This window comes from Culex pipiens, chromosome 2, assembly GCF_016801865.2.
Source record: "Culex pipiens pallens isolate TS chromosome 2, TS_CPP_V2, whole genome shotgun sequence".
Lineage (NCBI taxonomy): Eukaryota > Metazoa > Arthropoda > Insecta > Diptera > Culicidae > Culex > Culex pipiens.
The window spans coordinates 70191146-70207840 of record NC_068938.1 but is presented as its reverse complement, the minus strand read 5'-3'; the positions used below and the strand labels follow the sequence as shown (position 1 = coordinate 70207840).

The 16695-nt window shown below is 37.2% G+C and overlaps 1 protein-coding gene across 5 annotated transcripts in view; it reads left to right on the top strand.

The window, feature by feature from the left end:
* Positions 1-13151, top strand: part of LOC120416079 (putative uncharacterized protein MYH16) — a 46361-nt gene extending 33210 nt beyond the window's left edge. For 4 of the 5 annotated variants that reach the window (XM_039577754.2, XM_039577755.2, XM_039577753.2 and 1 more), the window contains 11 exons: positions 6618-6767; positions 6841-6924; positions 6993-7148; positions 7244-7405; positions 7462-7635; positions 11607-11761; positions 11827-12019; positions 12078-12209; positions 12268-12623; positions 12699-12786; positions 12858-13151. In XM_039577754.2, the coding sequence (XP_039433688.1) occupies positions 6618-6767; positions 6841-6924; positions 6993-7148; positions 7244-7405; positions 7462-7635; positions 11607-11761; positions 11827-12019; positions 12078-12209; positions 12268-12623; positions 12699-12786; positions 12858-12959 (1752 nt within the window). In that variant the 3' untranslated portion in view covers positions 12960-13151. The remainder of the gene's footprint in view (positions 1-6617; positions 6768-6840; positions 6925-6992; positions 7149-7243; positions 7406-7461; positions 7636-11606; positions 11762-11826; positions 12020-12077; positions 12210-12267; positions 12624-12698; positions 12787-12857) is intronic. The other variant, XM_039577756.2, reaches the window with a different exon arrangement.
* Positions 13152-16695: the final 3544 nt, after the last annotated feature.

Genomic DNA, 16695 nt, shown 5'->3' with positions numbered 1-16695 from the left:
AACTTAAAAATCAAAAAATCTCATAAAAGTTGGGTGTTTTTTTCTTTCAGTGTATTTTTATCGAAAAGCCCGTAAAATTTCCTACAAGTTTGTCTTTGACCACTTTTTGATACGATGCAACGGCTTCGAAATACAGAAATATTTAAATTCCGAATTACAAAAATATTTAAAACACTTACGCCCTTCTCAAATGTCATTATCGAGTGGAATTGGCTCCATATACACAAAAATGGCTTATATAAGCGAAGGATAACATGTCTACAAAGTTTCATTGAAATCGGAGAGGGTCGGGTACAACCGATTCCCTATTTGGCATGGAATTGCTCTTATACGGACAGAATAATTGTTATGCTTTTGTCAAACATTTAATAAATTGATGGAATATATGAATATTTTTTCCCATCTGTCTTAGATTTGAAAAAAGGCCAACCACGTGCAAAAAGTTTACTGCTGATTGTACAAATTTGTATGACCATTTTTATTTCAGTTTGTTGCCAAATTTTAAATAAATATTGTTTTGGCCAAATAAGTTATAAAACATTTTTAAAAACATGATTGGAAATTTGGTTTTCGTTAAATTGCACTTTCCTTAAACAACTGTATAAAAATCGAGACAAATGTTTTTTGAAGATATATAAATATAATTTATTATTAAGTTGAATCAGGAGGATATTTTTTATTTTGAAATAACGTGTTTTTAGTACATTTTGATGTTTTAATTTAGAAATAACGGGTTATTTTGTAACTTTGCATAATTAGTTTTTGAGTGCTGAAAAAAAGATTGAAAAAAAACACCATTTTTTGTGTACTTACATAAAGGAAATTGCGTGTTATTAAGGTCCAGTTTTCCAATGTTTAGTCTCCAAAATTCACTCGTATGCGTTTGAAAGTATTTTTTAAAAGTTCATAAAATTTTACATGAGTTTAGCTTTTGGAACGTTTTATGTTGGTTGTGCAATGCTTGAGTTTTAGAATTGAAAAAAAAGTTTTATTTTTGTATATCAAGAACGTTTTTATTTAATTCATTCTTAGATTTCAAAAATGGTTATAAAAGGTTTTTTAAATTATAATATGTACTTCGAGATGCAAGCAAAAACTTTATGTATTTGTGCATAACAATTTTTATCTGCTCTAATTTTTTAAGAATATTGTTATAATCTCAAAAAACTCAGAAACAAAAAAAATGGTTCTAATGATTTTTTGTCTAAATATTAAAAAATACATAAAATTACATATCTTTTTTCTACAAATTAGTAACGGGAAAGGGAGCGATTCAATAACTTTATTTTTGCAATAAGTTTGTGAAACTAAGAATGCTTACTTTTCTTCTGATTCTTGAATGGAAAAATACTCTATTTTTCATCGTCAAAAATAACTTATTGAAATAGTAGTTTTTGCAATTTCGTCGTGAAACTATTTACTTTTCCTGTCATTCTTGAACGACGAAACAGCCTACTTTTCTGTACCAAAAATAACAGAATCGAATAGCAACACTTTTCAAATGGGTGCTGAACAGTTGAACTTTTCAGCACTTGTTTCGAAAAGTAACACTTTTCAACTTTTTTTTGATTTAATCGATTTATTGACAAAATACATGAAAATTTGACATAAAATTTCACTCAGTGTGTGTTTTTTGAAATTGCAAAAAAATGTTGTATGGAACTCGTTGCAAAACTTGATTTTTTCAGCACTCTTCGTATTTATCCAACTCGGTGAACCTCGTTGGATAAATGTACGACTCGTGCTGAAAAAATCCTCTTTTTGCAACTTGTTGCATAAACTACTATTTTAAAATGTTTTTTGACATGCCATTTCAGTAATTTTTTTTTTCACTTTGAACATTTAGCAAAAAAAACCCAAAAAATAGTTATCCGATCGGGTTCTAAAATCAGATGAAATGACGCGGAGGCATGATTTTTTGAAAAAGTTTTTTTTTGCGAAAAATAACGAAAATTGTCGTTTTTCGAACCACCCTAACAAAAAATTAGGTTTGTAGGTTTGGCCAAGAAACCCCCAGAAAAATTTAGAACCCGATCGGAGAACTTTTGTTTTGGTTTAGGCTCTTTTCAAATGGAATTATATAGTGTAACAATGTTCTACAAAGTTATACTAGAGAGATTCAGCTTTAATGTAATTTCATTTAACTTAATTTTGTATTTTTACAGACTAATTAATTTATTTTTATAGCTGAATTTGCATAGTTATAAATCCTTACACCTGCCAAAACCCAACGTGCAAATGTGTCCGGGTCGCGGTTCCGTCGCTGCAGTTGTCTGTCAATCGTCGTCCTGGTCTTCGTGTGTATGCTTTTACGAGGTGATGAATTACTACCAGCCCGATGGATTTGTTGTATACCCTTGGAGGCAATGCGGGGTAAATCGCATGCAAAATATTAATGTTTGATGAATGAAACTTTTTTTTTGAAACGATTAAAATTGTTTGAATGATGGATTAAGGAAAAAATATTTCCTGAGAATTTACTAATAATATTTTAGTAATCATCCATTTTACTTCAAGTTAGTGACACGCTCGTAGTAAAGCAGTAGTAAATGTGTGCACGAGCAGCAGCACAATCACGTGCCGAGGGGGGGGGCTCACGAAACCGAACACGAAGCTCGTGCAATTTGTACACAAACAATGATGGGTGGGCGGAAGTGGTTGGATGGGGTTGAATTCCGATGCCACACAGGGTTGATGGAATTGCGATACATGACGAGTCGCCCAGAACACTGCGACGACGAGGACGAGCCTACAAATGTGTGAAACCGCCAGCCTGCCTGCATCAGTCAGGGTGAACGAACAACAACTTCTTGCAAGCCAGAGTAAGAGTTAGTTTGGTTCGGGAAGTGCAGGAAAATAGGTCGGTTTTTCGGGTCCGGACATTTGTTGGACGAATTAAAGTTTCTGTGTGAAGTGAATCGAGTGTTAGTTGATGATTTTGGGATAAGCCAAGAAGAATTTTAACCTTAAAAAAATTTAATTTTAAAGCCGAAAGTGATTCAGTACAAACAATGGATCTACAACAAGTGTAAGCAACGTCAAAAAATATATCAACTGCAAAAGATTTTTTTATTGATTTTCCCACCAGAAGCAATTGGTTGTGGTGGAGTTTACAATTAAACTTGTTTTCCACCACAGTCCACACGGTCCCAGATGGCTCCATTCGAAGGGCAGATAGTGATGAATGAATTCGGTGGTTACAGCTATTCACCGGAATTCAACTCCACGACGATGGCTCAATTTTCCGGGTGAAACTTAGACAATAAATGTGATTTATTTGGCGATTGGTGCTATTGTCTGGAGGGAATGTGGTTTCTGTGTTTTGGTGATTTTATCAGTCTAGCATTTAGTGACATCGATTTGATTAGTATCAAAGACATTTTTTTTATGTTTAGAATTGAAAGCGAAAAAGTTTCGGTATTGGCACGGTACTTGGCTATTCGTAAAACCAAAATAACTTTATATTTGGTTATGTTTTGTATTGAATAAGTTTAATGTTTGATTGTTTTTCAATTATTTATCAAGAACAGCAGAAAACTGGCTCCACATTTCTTGTTCCATAATTCTGGGATAATTTAACTGATAATTTTACACGAAAATAGCACGTAGTTCATAAAAACATAACAAGTTTTATTGGTCCTGCGTTTAAAGACAAAATAAAAAACACCATTCTGCTTGAAATGTTTAGGAGTTGTTTGTACATATATAAAACTAGCTGCTGGGCTATGAGCACTCTAGGGACACAAAGTTACGTTCGATAAATTATTCAAAAGAATATAACAAAAGCTTCAAATGAAAAGGGGCCATCAATAAAATACGTGCACATTTTTTGGTCAAATGTTCATACTATATTTTTTCTTCCCCAGTTGTCTACGAAGTTTGAGGATGAGCCCATCACAGTTATGATACAATCGAAAAATTGCAAAATATACATTAACTTTTGAATTTATTACCTTAGAAAAAATTAAGTTGATTTTATAGCAAGCAAACCTGTTAGAACCAACCACTATTGGTTGGTATAACTACAAGGACTTCGCTGCCCTGGGCTCCCAAGAAGTGTTTGAGTACGGCACCAAGCGAAGGTGCCGTATACCAAAATTTACACTTGGAATTTTGAGCGCCCGCCGCGGTATTCGAACCAGCAACCTCTGAATTGTGAGTCCAGTGCACGGTCCGATTAATCCACACGAGCGGGTCTTATGGTTTCATGTAATTTTTCGGTCTGTTGGAGATTTCGAACTAAAACTTTTGAAAGAAAATGTTATTTCAATTTTCTGTCTCTTCTCTCTTCAAAAAGTTTCCAAGGAATCGAGATGTAACTTTTTGCAGCTTCTTTTAGAAAGTACTTAATTTGCCAGCCTTTCAATAGTGTCGAAATGGCCAACTTATAACAGTACTGAAAAGTTCATTATAGTTCAGACTCGATTATCCGAAGGGTCTTTGAAAAATTTCACTTCGGAAAATAGAATCTTCGGAAACTTTTTTTTGTTTTATTCTTTAATTTTAAGCTCATGTATAAGCCCTAAACAATACAATTTAATAAAAAAAACGAAGGCTTATTGGACAACTCTGAAAAGATATTCTTTCTATCTTTGCCTCAGCAACCAAGTGCCGTATCAACAAAGTTAAAAAAAGCGAAAAACACGAAATTCTGCGATTATAAATTTAAAAAAAATTGTCCACGATATTTTTGCAGTTCCGTTGTTAAACTAATTACTTTTCCTGTCATTCTCGCACGACGAAAAGACCTACTTTTCTCCACTTAAAATAAAAGTTTCGAAAAGTGATACTTTCCGATACAAGTGCTGAAAAGTTCTACTTTTCAGCACTGAAATGGGTGATGAAGATTTGAACTTTTCAGAACTTGTGTTAATAAGTTATACATATTTTTTTAAATTTTATTTATAAATTTATAAAAAAATTCAGCAAATCTATAACTTAAACCCCGATTTTATCCCACCAGGGGTGCGATAGAGCCTTTCTTACTAAAGAATATAACTTCTTTCAATTCATAACATCGACTTTGTTTATTTATAACTGAACCGTCTTATTTAAGAAGATGAAAATGATGTCCAGACATAAAGTAAAAGCTTTACCTTTCTTTAGTAAGAAAGGCAAAAACGGGGTACTTTATCAAAATTCACATAAGTATTTTTTGATTGCAAATTTCAGATGAAAAAAATATAAAAATCGAATAGCCGAAACTCGGAAAATTGCGGAATAGGAAAAATATGAATAGAATAAAAAAAGTGTTTGCTTCTCTTCGCAATTCTCAACATTTTAAGCACTAGTCATGTTTATCCAACTTCGTAAAAAACATCATTGTGCAATTTGTTGCATATACTTCTATTTTCCCCTTATTTATTTATTCTATAAAAAATCAAAAATACAAAACATAATGTTCCAAGGAAATATTTTTTTATTAAATTTGCCGATTCTTCTGCCAAAATTATCGCCTAGTTGAAAAAGTTGAAATCTACTTTTGGATTCAAATTGACTTTGCTCGAGCACTATTAAATAATTTTTACTAATCATTCTTGTACCGTCATCTGGGGTGAATCGGGACTACAGTCTGAATAGGGACATCAGTGTTGGATGTACATATTTTGTTGGTCTTAGTCTGTTCTATCCGAAACCAACCAGAAAAATCAAAATATTGTGTTCTAACATGGTTAAAACTGCTGTCCCAATTCGCCCCAGTTGACGGTACTGGTTTATTTTGGATGTTTATTGGTAAAAAATGCGAATTCCAACGAATTAGTCAAATCAGTCATAAATGGCAAAGCACAAATCGTCGCCGTCGTGCTAACTTGTCGTACGTGCATTTTGGGCCAAATTGAGTTAAGAACGCAATTTTGTGCATCTCACAGTGCCACCTTCACAGATCCCCGAAATTCGATTTCAATCCTAAGATATTCAATGAAAACCAAAAAAGCTCCGAAAATTTTTGTCACTTTACATTTGAAAGTGGTTTAAATCTTGTCGTGCTATCTTGTCACTCCCTGATAATTGATGTAAGTGCGACAAAAGGCCAAAGGGATTTCAGGCCAGGAAAGTCAGGATGCGTTTGACGCACGTACAAGCTAGACTACCGTAAACATTTGTAATTATAACTCGGGACTACAGCAACAAACTTCAACCAAACTTCGGGACAATGCACAGAATGGTCAGCCGAACAAAGCGTGTTTGTTATTGTTTACAATGCGTGCTCACATTAAAACGCTTTTTTCTCCGAACGTCAAAATGGCGGGTGCGACAAGATAGCACGACGACGTCGAAATGTAAAAATATTTATTTTCACATCATATTCCGGTTCCATAATTTCAAAACTTTTGTTTCATGGATCCTATCACGACTTCGTGATTCCAGTGGAGTACACCTTCAAAGTGTTATTTTATTCACTGCTCAGAAAAAATAATATACTAAGTTACTGAGCACAGCCATTTGCAAGTTGCAAGTTAATTAAATTATAAACACCTGCTGCAGCATATCATGCAACACGCGCCACAAATTTACTGCAGGATAAACTTTTCCCCCTTGAATGCTCCCCTCATCCCCTGGGTCTAATATAAACTAACTTCTTCTTCTTCTCCTTCTCCTTCCCACTAAAACCAAAGCTCGAGGACCAGAAGCACCGACACGTGGCGCTGCTCAAGGATGAAATGAAAAGCCTGCAGGCCCAGATGGCCGATTTCCAGCGCGAGATTGCCTCCAGACAGCGTGACCGTGAATACCTGACCTACTTCCGGGAAAAGTGCGCCGAACTGGTAAGTCGAAAATTGACACCCTCCCTCATGGTCGTACCGGAACGCACTCTCAATTCGTGGTGGCCTTCGACAGGAAATGGAACACCAGCTGGAACTGCAGCGGATGCGGGACGAAATCGAGTCCCTTAGCGGCCAACTGGCGGGCTACAGTGAAACGGTGAGTGCAGCAAGTTGATTGGAAAGTTTAATCTGCGATTGGTTTGATTATCCGTGATATACTTTCAGAGCGTTCAGCACGAGCAACTGTTGCGGGAGTCGAACACGCTGCAGAACACGATACAGGAGCTGCAGAACCACAACGATGTGCTCCAGAAGGCGATCCAGTCGCACGAGGAAAGCATCGAGCAGCTGCAGCAGGAGCTCAGCACGTCCAAGTTTCAGGTAACCGTTGTAATTAGCTTAATTGGCGTGTGTGCGTGGGCGTGCGTGTGAAATTTGAAAAAATGAAATTTGTGATTGGTATCGTTTTCGATTAGTTCGGTAATATCAACCAGGAGCTAGAGAACCTTAAAGCATCGTGCAGTGAGAAAGATAGCAAAATTATAAGTCTCAACGTGGAGCGGGAGAAGCTGCAGGGTGATTTGAGTCTGCACAAACGGATGTGCAAATGTAACTTTAATACAAATGTGAAGGAGAGGGTAAGTTAGTGCGAACATGAAATTGAGTTTACCAAACAATATCAACCGTATTTTAGTCCAAAACGCCCGTGTCGCACTCGCTCCAGAAGCAGGTGGTGCAGAAATCCCTCGAAGCAACCAAGGCGGCGGATGCGTTGAAACAGAAAACAGCCGAGTTAAAGAAGCTCGAGACGCAGTACGTGGAGGAGCGGATTCGGCTTACGGAGCAAACGACGGATCTCTTCACGCAGGTAGGGTTTATCGTAGTTAGGCGGAAATTGATATGTTTCTTTTTGAAATTTAAGCAAATGAAGCATCTGTCAAGAGCTGATACGAAGTATTCAAATATTCTCAATTTGTTTTTACTTGAAGGGATTAAAAATAAAATAATTTCAAATGAACGATATTATTATCTCGAAGTATTTTATTTTAGTTGAAATACAAGATTCTACGGACCGAATAACTCAAAGTTCAACGTCAAACGTCGACCTGTGGAGTCGGACTCTAGCTTGGATGATTTAGGAACTTAGAATCTTCCTCCGGAAGAGTTTGCGATTACAATACTTCACGCAAAAAAGTCCGTTCGCGTAAACGAACAATGAACCAATGAACAACGTACCATGAAATAGGAAACAAGGCCATTTTCACGCAATAATTTTTCACCGTGAACAAATGCATGATTGTAACCGATTTTCATGTTTACGAAAATCGTAACGCCTGATTGTTTTTCGTTGGATAGCCTTTATCTGGTCCAATAAAAACATTAATAGCTACGGGCTCTCTAGTTTTTGTAACAAGAGGGCGAATAGCAGCAATTTGTTTTGTTATAAGTAGCATATTAAAAATCAGATTGAATTGAACTAACTAATACAACTATGTTTATACTGATTAGATCATCTGTTAGGGATTAGAAACATAAACAAAAAATATTTAATAAAATACCTATAACTATGTTTAATTAAATTGCATATTAATATAGTTTTAATTTCAAAAAGAGTTGTACCGGTCGCCTACTTAAAACTCTATGATAAAGAATAAAAAAAAAATAGTTTAATTTTCGGTTAAAAAATCAGAAATCACTTAGTCATCGCCGAACGGATCTTCGCCGACTGAATCTGCCGTTTTACGGCGATATGATGTATACGCCATTTTGGACATTTTCAATTTTATTGTACAGTCTGATAAAGAATCTTAGAAGCTACTTCCTGAAGAAAGAATTTTTCAAAAAACTGCTCTGGGGCCCATTTTATTAAGCAAACAAACATTGATGTATACGCCAATTTTACTCATCATGATGTATGTATACATTGAGAATTGATAGAAGTCAAATTCAATACTGTTTGATTGATGATTTGAGGTTTTGGGACCAAATCAAGACTGGGCAATATTTTATTACATTATTTCGATTTAATTCTTAAGGGGACGTCCATTAGGCGTCATCCATAAAGTACGTAACGTTCTGAGGGAAGAGGGGGGTTTTGAGCAAGCGTGACACTGTGTGTTAAAAGCATAGGGAAATCATGACAAAGGGAGGTAGAGAAAATTTTGGCTGATTTTAATGTGACGTACTTAATGGATGACACCTTGTCCACATCCACGTAGACACTTTTTTGAAAATTTTAGACCCACCCACCTCCCTTGCGGACAATTGTTCATGCAAAAAATGTGTTTATGGAGCGTAGACAATCGCCAAGGGAGCGTTCTTTTATTACGTTACGCAAAAAATCGGATTTTTAGACCCCCTTACCCCACCCCTCGTAACATTTTTTTTTATAAATTTTGTATGGGTTGTAAAACGGCCTCCGAACCCCCCCTCCCCCCACTGCGTTTCGTAATAAAAGAACGCTCCCTAAACCCCCCCCCCCCCCTCTTAAAGTATCCACGTGGGCAATGCATTAAGGGATCCGCTCAGCTGTCAGAATAGCTGGCACAAAAAATATTGCCTGCTTTGATCGAACAATGTAGGGTAGAGTAGTCATCAATGAGACACGGGGAACAATGATAAAATGGCTCTCACAAGTCTTGGTTTCAACCAATCAGGCTCATATTTGGGGGAAAGATGTGTCTACTGGATACACGTCTGCCATAATAGTGGCTTTGGTTATGGACGCTCCCTTGAAAAGTTATTCATAAATGTTTGATTCTGGGGTGTAAAAGTAAATTATGGACAAAAATATTTTTTTGCTCGTAGGCTGCCATTTACACCAAAACTAATATTTCTTCCAATTTCTTTCGACGTTCCATAGGGATTGAGTTGGGCTACAATGTCCTTTCATTAGATTTGGCCAAAATTTAGAATATACCCAGAATCCAGGGCTGTCTCATTGTTCCCTTCTCATTTCAGCCCATGGGTAACAATGAGACACTTTGATTTTTCTTCAATAAACTTTTCAAAATCGATGGAAATCTTTCAAAACATGAATTAAAAGTGATTTTTGGCATATTTATAGAGTTTAAACTTCATTTAACCAAAAATACAAAGTTATTTGGTATTAATGTATGGATTTTATAAAATTTAAATACTTTTTAGTGTAACTTTTGTTAATAAAAGTTTCATGTTGGCAAAATTGCTCTATAATGTTCAAGGCAAGTCACCTGCAATGAAACAATACAAAAACGTGATGTTTTGCTAGAAAAATGTTGATTTTGAATGTTAGAACACATTAAAAGAAAGATAATGCAACTAAAAGCTCATTAAAAATGCTGATGAATAAATTAGAAAAATCGTTGAAAGTTGAAAACCAAAAGTGTCTCATTGATGACTACCCTACCCTATACATACATCATTGGGAAGGAAAAGTAGTGGGTTTTTATTGCTTTTTTTTCGGCCAAATGATGTTTGTGGTTTAAAATAGTAGAGAATAGGAAAAAACAAGAAATTTTGTAGGGGCCACATTTTTATTGTACTTTTTAAGTACAGTTCTACAGAGCAGACCTTAAAATAGTCATTTTAAATTGAAAAAATGAACAAAAACAGAAAATCGTGTCTACAGCAAAATCACCTAAATGGCGTATACATCATATCGCCGTAAAACGGCAGTGAAGCGCGCAACCATTCGTGAGCGAACACGACTCGTCCGTCGATCAAAGTCACAAACGAATATGTTCGGAGAGGAAAACAAAATACCAGCAAAATACTACCACAGTTTTCCGTAAATTTGTATTTGGCATGGTAAAAATTGCAATTTGCGAATTGACGGCAGAGCTGTCAATCGTGCCGAAATAATCTTCATTTTGCAACTTGTTGCATAAACTACAGAAATTCTGGAAAGACGAAACGGGCTACTTTCCATTGCAAAAAATGACAGTACTGAGAAGAACTTTTCAGCCTTCATTTGAGATCTGTAATAAAGTTAGTTATACTTTTCAATACTGTTTTGGATTTTGATCCTTATCTTGACAGCAAATATCATTACGGAAGAAACAGACGTTTCTCTGCAAAAAATCTAATACAAAGGGTGTTCTCCGGAATCGCAAAAACAAAAACTGACATCGTTCCAAAATATGATTTGTTCAGCACGAGTCGTATTAATTGTATCAATGTACGAATTTATGCACTAGGTAGTATTTTTATTTATTTTTTAATAGTTTACAGCTGAATTAAAGATTAAATTTTCCAAACAACCTATCCGTCATGGGTTTCCTATGTAGAGAGGACCTTTTAAAAATTTAATCTAGAATTCTCAAGCTTGTTCAATAATTATTTTTGCAATTCCGTCGTGAAACTACTTACTTTTCCTGTCATTCTTGAACGACGAAATAGCCTACTTTTCTGTTCCAAAAATAACAGAATCGAATAGCAACACTTTTCAAAACAAATGGGTGCTGAAAAGTTGAACTTTTCAGCACTTGTTTCGAAAAGTAACATTTTTCAACATTTTTTTGATTTAAACGATTTATTGACATAATGCATGATAATTTGACATAAAATTTCACTCAGTGTGTGTCTTTTGGAATTGCAAAAAATGTTGTATGGAACTCGTTGCAAAACTAGATTTTTTCAGCACTCTTCGTATTTATCCAACTCGGTGAACCTCGTTTGATAAATGTACGACTCGTTCTGAAAAAATCCTCTTTTTGCAACTTGTTGCATAAACTACTATTTCTGTTTTTATTCATATTTTTTTCTTTCTGATTTAATGGGATTATTTTGAAGATGAGAAAACAAAACCTTGAAATACAATTTATTTTAGCCTTGTTAAAACGAACTTAATTCTGACAGATTGGCAAGCTGAAAGGCAAAAACTCAAACCTGGAGCAAAGCCTGTTCAACAAGGAGGAACTCATAGAGCGGTTACAACAGAACCTCCGCGATCTAACGCAACGGTTGACGGCCAAATCAGAGATTGCACAAACCATGGAAACCAGAAGCGTCAAGTATGTTTTATGCTGTATTTTTGCCTAGTTATAGTCATTAAATAATATTTTCTTTCAAATGCTAGCCTCTCACAAAAACTGGACAAAATCCGGGAGGACTCGACGGCGCGGGAAAAGCGCCTCTCGGAGGAACTCAACACCATTCGGCGCAGCTCGCAGGACCAGCAGAACCAGCTGCAGCAGTGCGAGAACCAGCTGGCGTGGCACCGCGAAGAGCTGAAGGAACTCCGAGGGAAGGCCGAAGCCGTGCTGAAGGAGGTTAGTCGAAGGAATGAGCTGAAATTAAGCAAATTGATGAGAATTTATGATATTACAGAGAAATTCTTTGCGTCAACAAACGTCGGATCTCACCAGCAAACTGTCGATAGCTGCGGGGAAGGAGAGTGCCCTGTGTGAAGTACTTAAACAGCTCCAGGATGAGCTATCTACCAAAACTAGTCGATTAGCGGTATGAAGTTTTAGTACTTTAAATATTACGATAAATTAAGTTCCTCGTTTGCTCACAGGAAGTGGAGGACAACTATCGTAAGATAAGCCACGCGTACCAAAATCTACGAGTGTTCAACGAAGATCTCGCCAAGCAGAACCAGGCGGCTCGCGTTCATCTGGAGAACTACAAGGCGCTGGTGGAGTTCAAGCGGCAAACCATCAACACCGTCGAGCTGGGCCGGAAGTGTGCCGAAGAGTCCCGAGCGCGGGAACGTTTGCTGGAGCAGAAAATTGCCGAACAGAAGCGGTTGATTGGCCAACTGCGCGAGGATCGTGTCAAGCTGATGGATAAACTTCAAGATTACCACAAGGACTCGTTGATCCTGAACCAAACGATCGAGGGTTACCAGCAAACGTACGACGACAGTCGAAGGTGATAATTAGCGTTCTTTGAAATTTTCGAATAAAATGTTGCATTAATGGGCTTTGCGTGTTTTCCTAATTTTAGAAACCAAAATACTTCTCTGCATCAACCATTCTATCCATCCGGAGCGTTCCGTCTGGTTCGGTCCAGCAGTGATCCAAACTGTAAAGAGGTCTGTATTGTGGAGATGGGTAGTTCGCACTGTCGAGTCATAATCAGTATGAAGAACTCTGGTCGTTGTAGGGTGACGATTTGCTACGGAAGCTTCAGCTGACCAGGTCCCGGCTGCACAGGACGAGGGAGTTTTGGCAGCAGGGCATCAAAGAGATTTTGGCACCCAAGTGAGGAGTGAGAAGGAATAAGCATCGTGGCATCATGTCAAAACCGGCACTAGGGACCGTTATTGCATTTGTGACGTAGTGGTGTAGCTTGATAGGTCAAGTTTTTCGATGAATTTCCGTACAATTTGTATTATATTTTGATACGTTGATTATTTCGTATTTTATACTGTAGAGAAGATGTTTTTCGTAAATTAAACTGCGTTTTATTCGAATCCGAAATATTCCTGTAATAAGTTTTCAACGTGTCAGTTGTTCTTGATAAGAGCAAGTAAAGGTTGCGATGACTTTGACGGCCGCCGAGCGACAAACTTTCATAAAATTTAGTAAGAAGATATTCATTTTATTTTTTTATTGCTTCTTTATTTCCATGAGACATTTTATGTTACAGTCGACTCTCTGGTTGTCAATATCCAAGGGACCGTCGAGGAAGAGAATCATCAGTTTACAGAACGATGCAAAATGAAGACTCGATTGAAAATATGTTTTTCTTGATACCCAGCTATGGGAGAGAATCATGGCAACGTCCATCAAACAAAAACAAACTAATTTCAAACACCCTTCAAAGCTTCGTTTCGCCAAGAAAAATGTCTATGCAAGCCATGAGAAATTGATATTATTGACAACCGGAAGAGATTTTTAAAGCAAACAGAATCCAAGGGACCGTCGAGGAAGAGATCCTTCAAGCAAGGGGAAAAAAACGAGGAATGAAGATAATTGAAGTATGTAGATTAGGATGTAACAAAAATGACTTTTTGGCGGGCATTCAAGGGTTTGTTCCGGTGGGCATACTAAGCCCAAATCCAAAATATGAGCTTGATTGGACGTAACAGGAGCTGGCGCTCCGCCCTTCAATTTTAAATGGGATTTAACCCGTAAAAAAATATTTTTTCAAAAATGTCACTTTTTGAGGCATTTTCGCCACTGAAGCGTTTACTTTCTACATCATTGGCGTGTAGGCCAGATCCTTGCGCATCTTTTGGTATATATGACATTGAAATTTGGAGCAATCTAGAGCTCGGTACAGGCCTTCAAACTTTAGCATTTTTTCGAAAAATCGGTCCCGGCAAAAAAGATATGCGTCGCGCCTCGCGACGCCCTAGACGCCATTTGATTTTGCTGGGGCCGATTTTTCGAAAAAATGCTAAAGTTTGAAGGCCTGTACCGAGCTCTAGATTGCTCCAAATTTCAATGTCATATATACCAAAAGATGCGCAAGGATCTGGCCTACACGCCAATGATGTAGAAAATAAACGCTTCAGTGGCCAAAATGCCTCAAAAAGTGACATTTTTGAAAAAAATATTTTTTACGGGTTAAATCCCATTTATAATTGAAGGTCGGAGCGCCAGCTCCTGTTACGTCCAATCAAGCTCATATTTTGGATTTGGGCTTAGTATGCCCACCGGAACAAACCCTTGAATGCCCGCCAAAAAGTCATTTTTGTTACACTCTAATGTAGATTGAAGGGACTGAAGAATTCATCGATAGATGGAGAATTATTGATATCGAGAAGATCGACAGCCAGAGAGTCGACTGTATTACAAATAGTGCAACACAGCTTTGAAAAATCCAGAGACATTGAAATATGTTTTCAAAATACTTATATCTTATAATAAAACAGTGATAAACATACATTTTCCTGCGTTTATAATATTTTTTAGCGTGTTTGATCTCGTTTTTAACATTTTGAATATAACAATTCAGACTCGATTACCCGAAAACAAATATTTTTTCGCTGGCTTATTTTCTAATGTAGTATGCTAACAGGCAATCAAACACTCAAATTTTATTAAAATGAGGGCGAATTTGATGTTAAAAGCAAGTATTACTAGTGTCCAATTAGTGAAACAATCAATTTTGACCTACTGTGACCGGTACCAGGTGCCCCGGGGGAAGAAGTGGCCACACTTTGGTCCAGTAAAAAGAGCAAGATGCATGTCAAACTTCATGATTTTTCAAAACCATTGCATGAAATGCGTTTTCAAGACGAATTGAAGAATTTGGGAAACTTTTTTTTTAATATCATATAAAAAATTAAAAATATTTGGTTTGGTTGAGCGTTTTAGCACAATGCATTACTATGAAAACAAAGAGACGAGTTGTTCCACTATATATTTTTTTTAATTTGCAAACGCTTTTAATGCATTGGTTTTGAAAAATCATGAAGTTTGACATGCATCTTTCCCTTTTTACTGGACCAAAGTGGCCAATTCTTCCCCCGGGGCACCGGGAACCGGTCACAGTAAGGCTACTCTGTTGAAATCATGACTTTTGAAATGCAACATGCCAAAATTACTGGACATCCTGGTCAATCTTCCACCGGGGTCCCGGAACATGGTTACATTTTCCAATTCTGTACTGTCTTATCTTGAGGGATCTTTATACGTCATATCTTGTCAAGAGCGACATTTTTCGTTGATATTTGGCCACAGGGGATTTTTTTAAAATCGTCGGAATAAAAGTTCCGGTGAAAATCCGGCTATATCTCGGTTCCCCGTGGTCCACCCAGGATGAAACCACCTCCAATCGATTCCCAGGACTTTTTTACATAAGAAAAGTCTTGGGAGGACTTGGGTAACTCACTGTGAAATGCTTGCAGGGCAAACTATTTAGCTTGAGGTTAATATCCGAAGGCCTTCTTATCATCACCAAAAATAACAGTGCTGAAATAATGGTTAACACTCAAACGCTCGGGTTGTCATTTCTAGAGTTTTTTTTTAAAAGGTCCAATAAACTATTGTCTTTCCTATGTTTATAGGACCTATTAAAAAAAACTCTAGATTTGTTTCCTTTTTTTCAAATGGCAGAAACATGGCAGAGCCTCGTTGGATAAACGTACGACTCGTGCTGAAAAATAATTTTAGCAATTCCGTCGTGAAACTTCTTGCTTTTCTGTCATTCTCATGCGATGAAACGGCCTACTTTACTACTTTGAAATGGGTGCTGGAAAGTTGAATTTTTTAACACTAGTAACTAAAAGTAATATTTTTCAATATTTTTTAGTTTTGAACGTTGAATTAACTTGTAACATGGATGTTTGACATGAAATTCTTTTCCGGAATTTTTCGGAATTGCAAAAAATGTTGTAAGCAGATCGTTGCAAACCTTGATTTTCTCAGCACTCGTCGTATACATCCAACTCGGTAAACCTTGTTGGGTAAATGTTCGAACCGTGCTGAAAAAATCTTCTTTTTGCAACTTGTTGCATAAACTACTATTTCGTCAATCAAAAAAAGATGGAGGATTCACAACATACTTGGCTTAAACTCTGATCTAGTACATAATTCCAAATTTAGTTTGACAGAAAATGCGGAGCTAAAAAGTGCGGCGAGAGTGGAAATTGCTCGGTTCGAATTAGTGCCAATGTGACAATAAAATGACAAAACGTTACAAATTACACAGTATCGACCATTCCACGAATCTCGCATCACTGCCACATTTCCATCACCCCTCTTCCATGTTCACCGTTTCCCCACGCCTCCCCTTTTATGCACTCAGCAGCCGCCAGCTGATGGCCCCCACGTGCTCGCCCCCAAGCGCGACCGAAACCGCATACCGGCATGCGCGCGCCAGAGCGGGAACGCACCAAAACAAACCTTTCGCAACTGTTCTACGGGCGTCGCGCTCTCGCGTGAGAGGTTTCCGCACAATCTCTCGCGTATAACGCTTTTTCACGCGAGAGAGCGAGCGACGCCCGGTTCGGCGCTTATACGCAAAGCTTTCCTCTCCGGGCCAGTTTTCG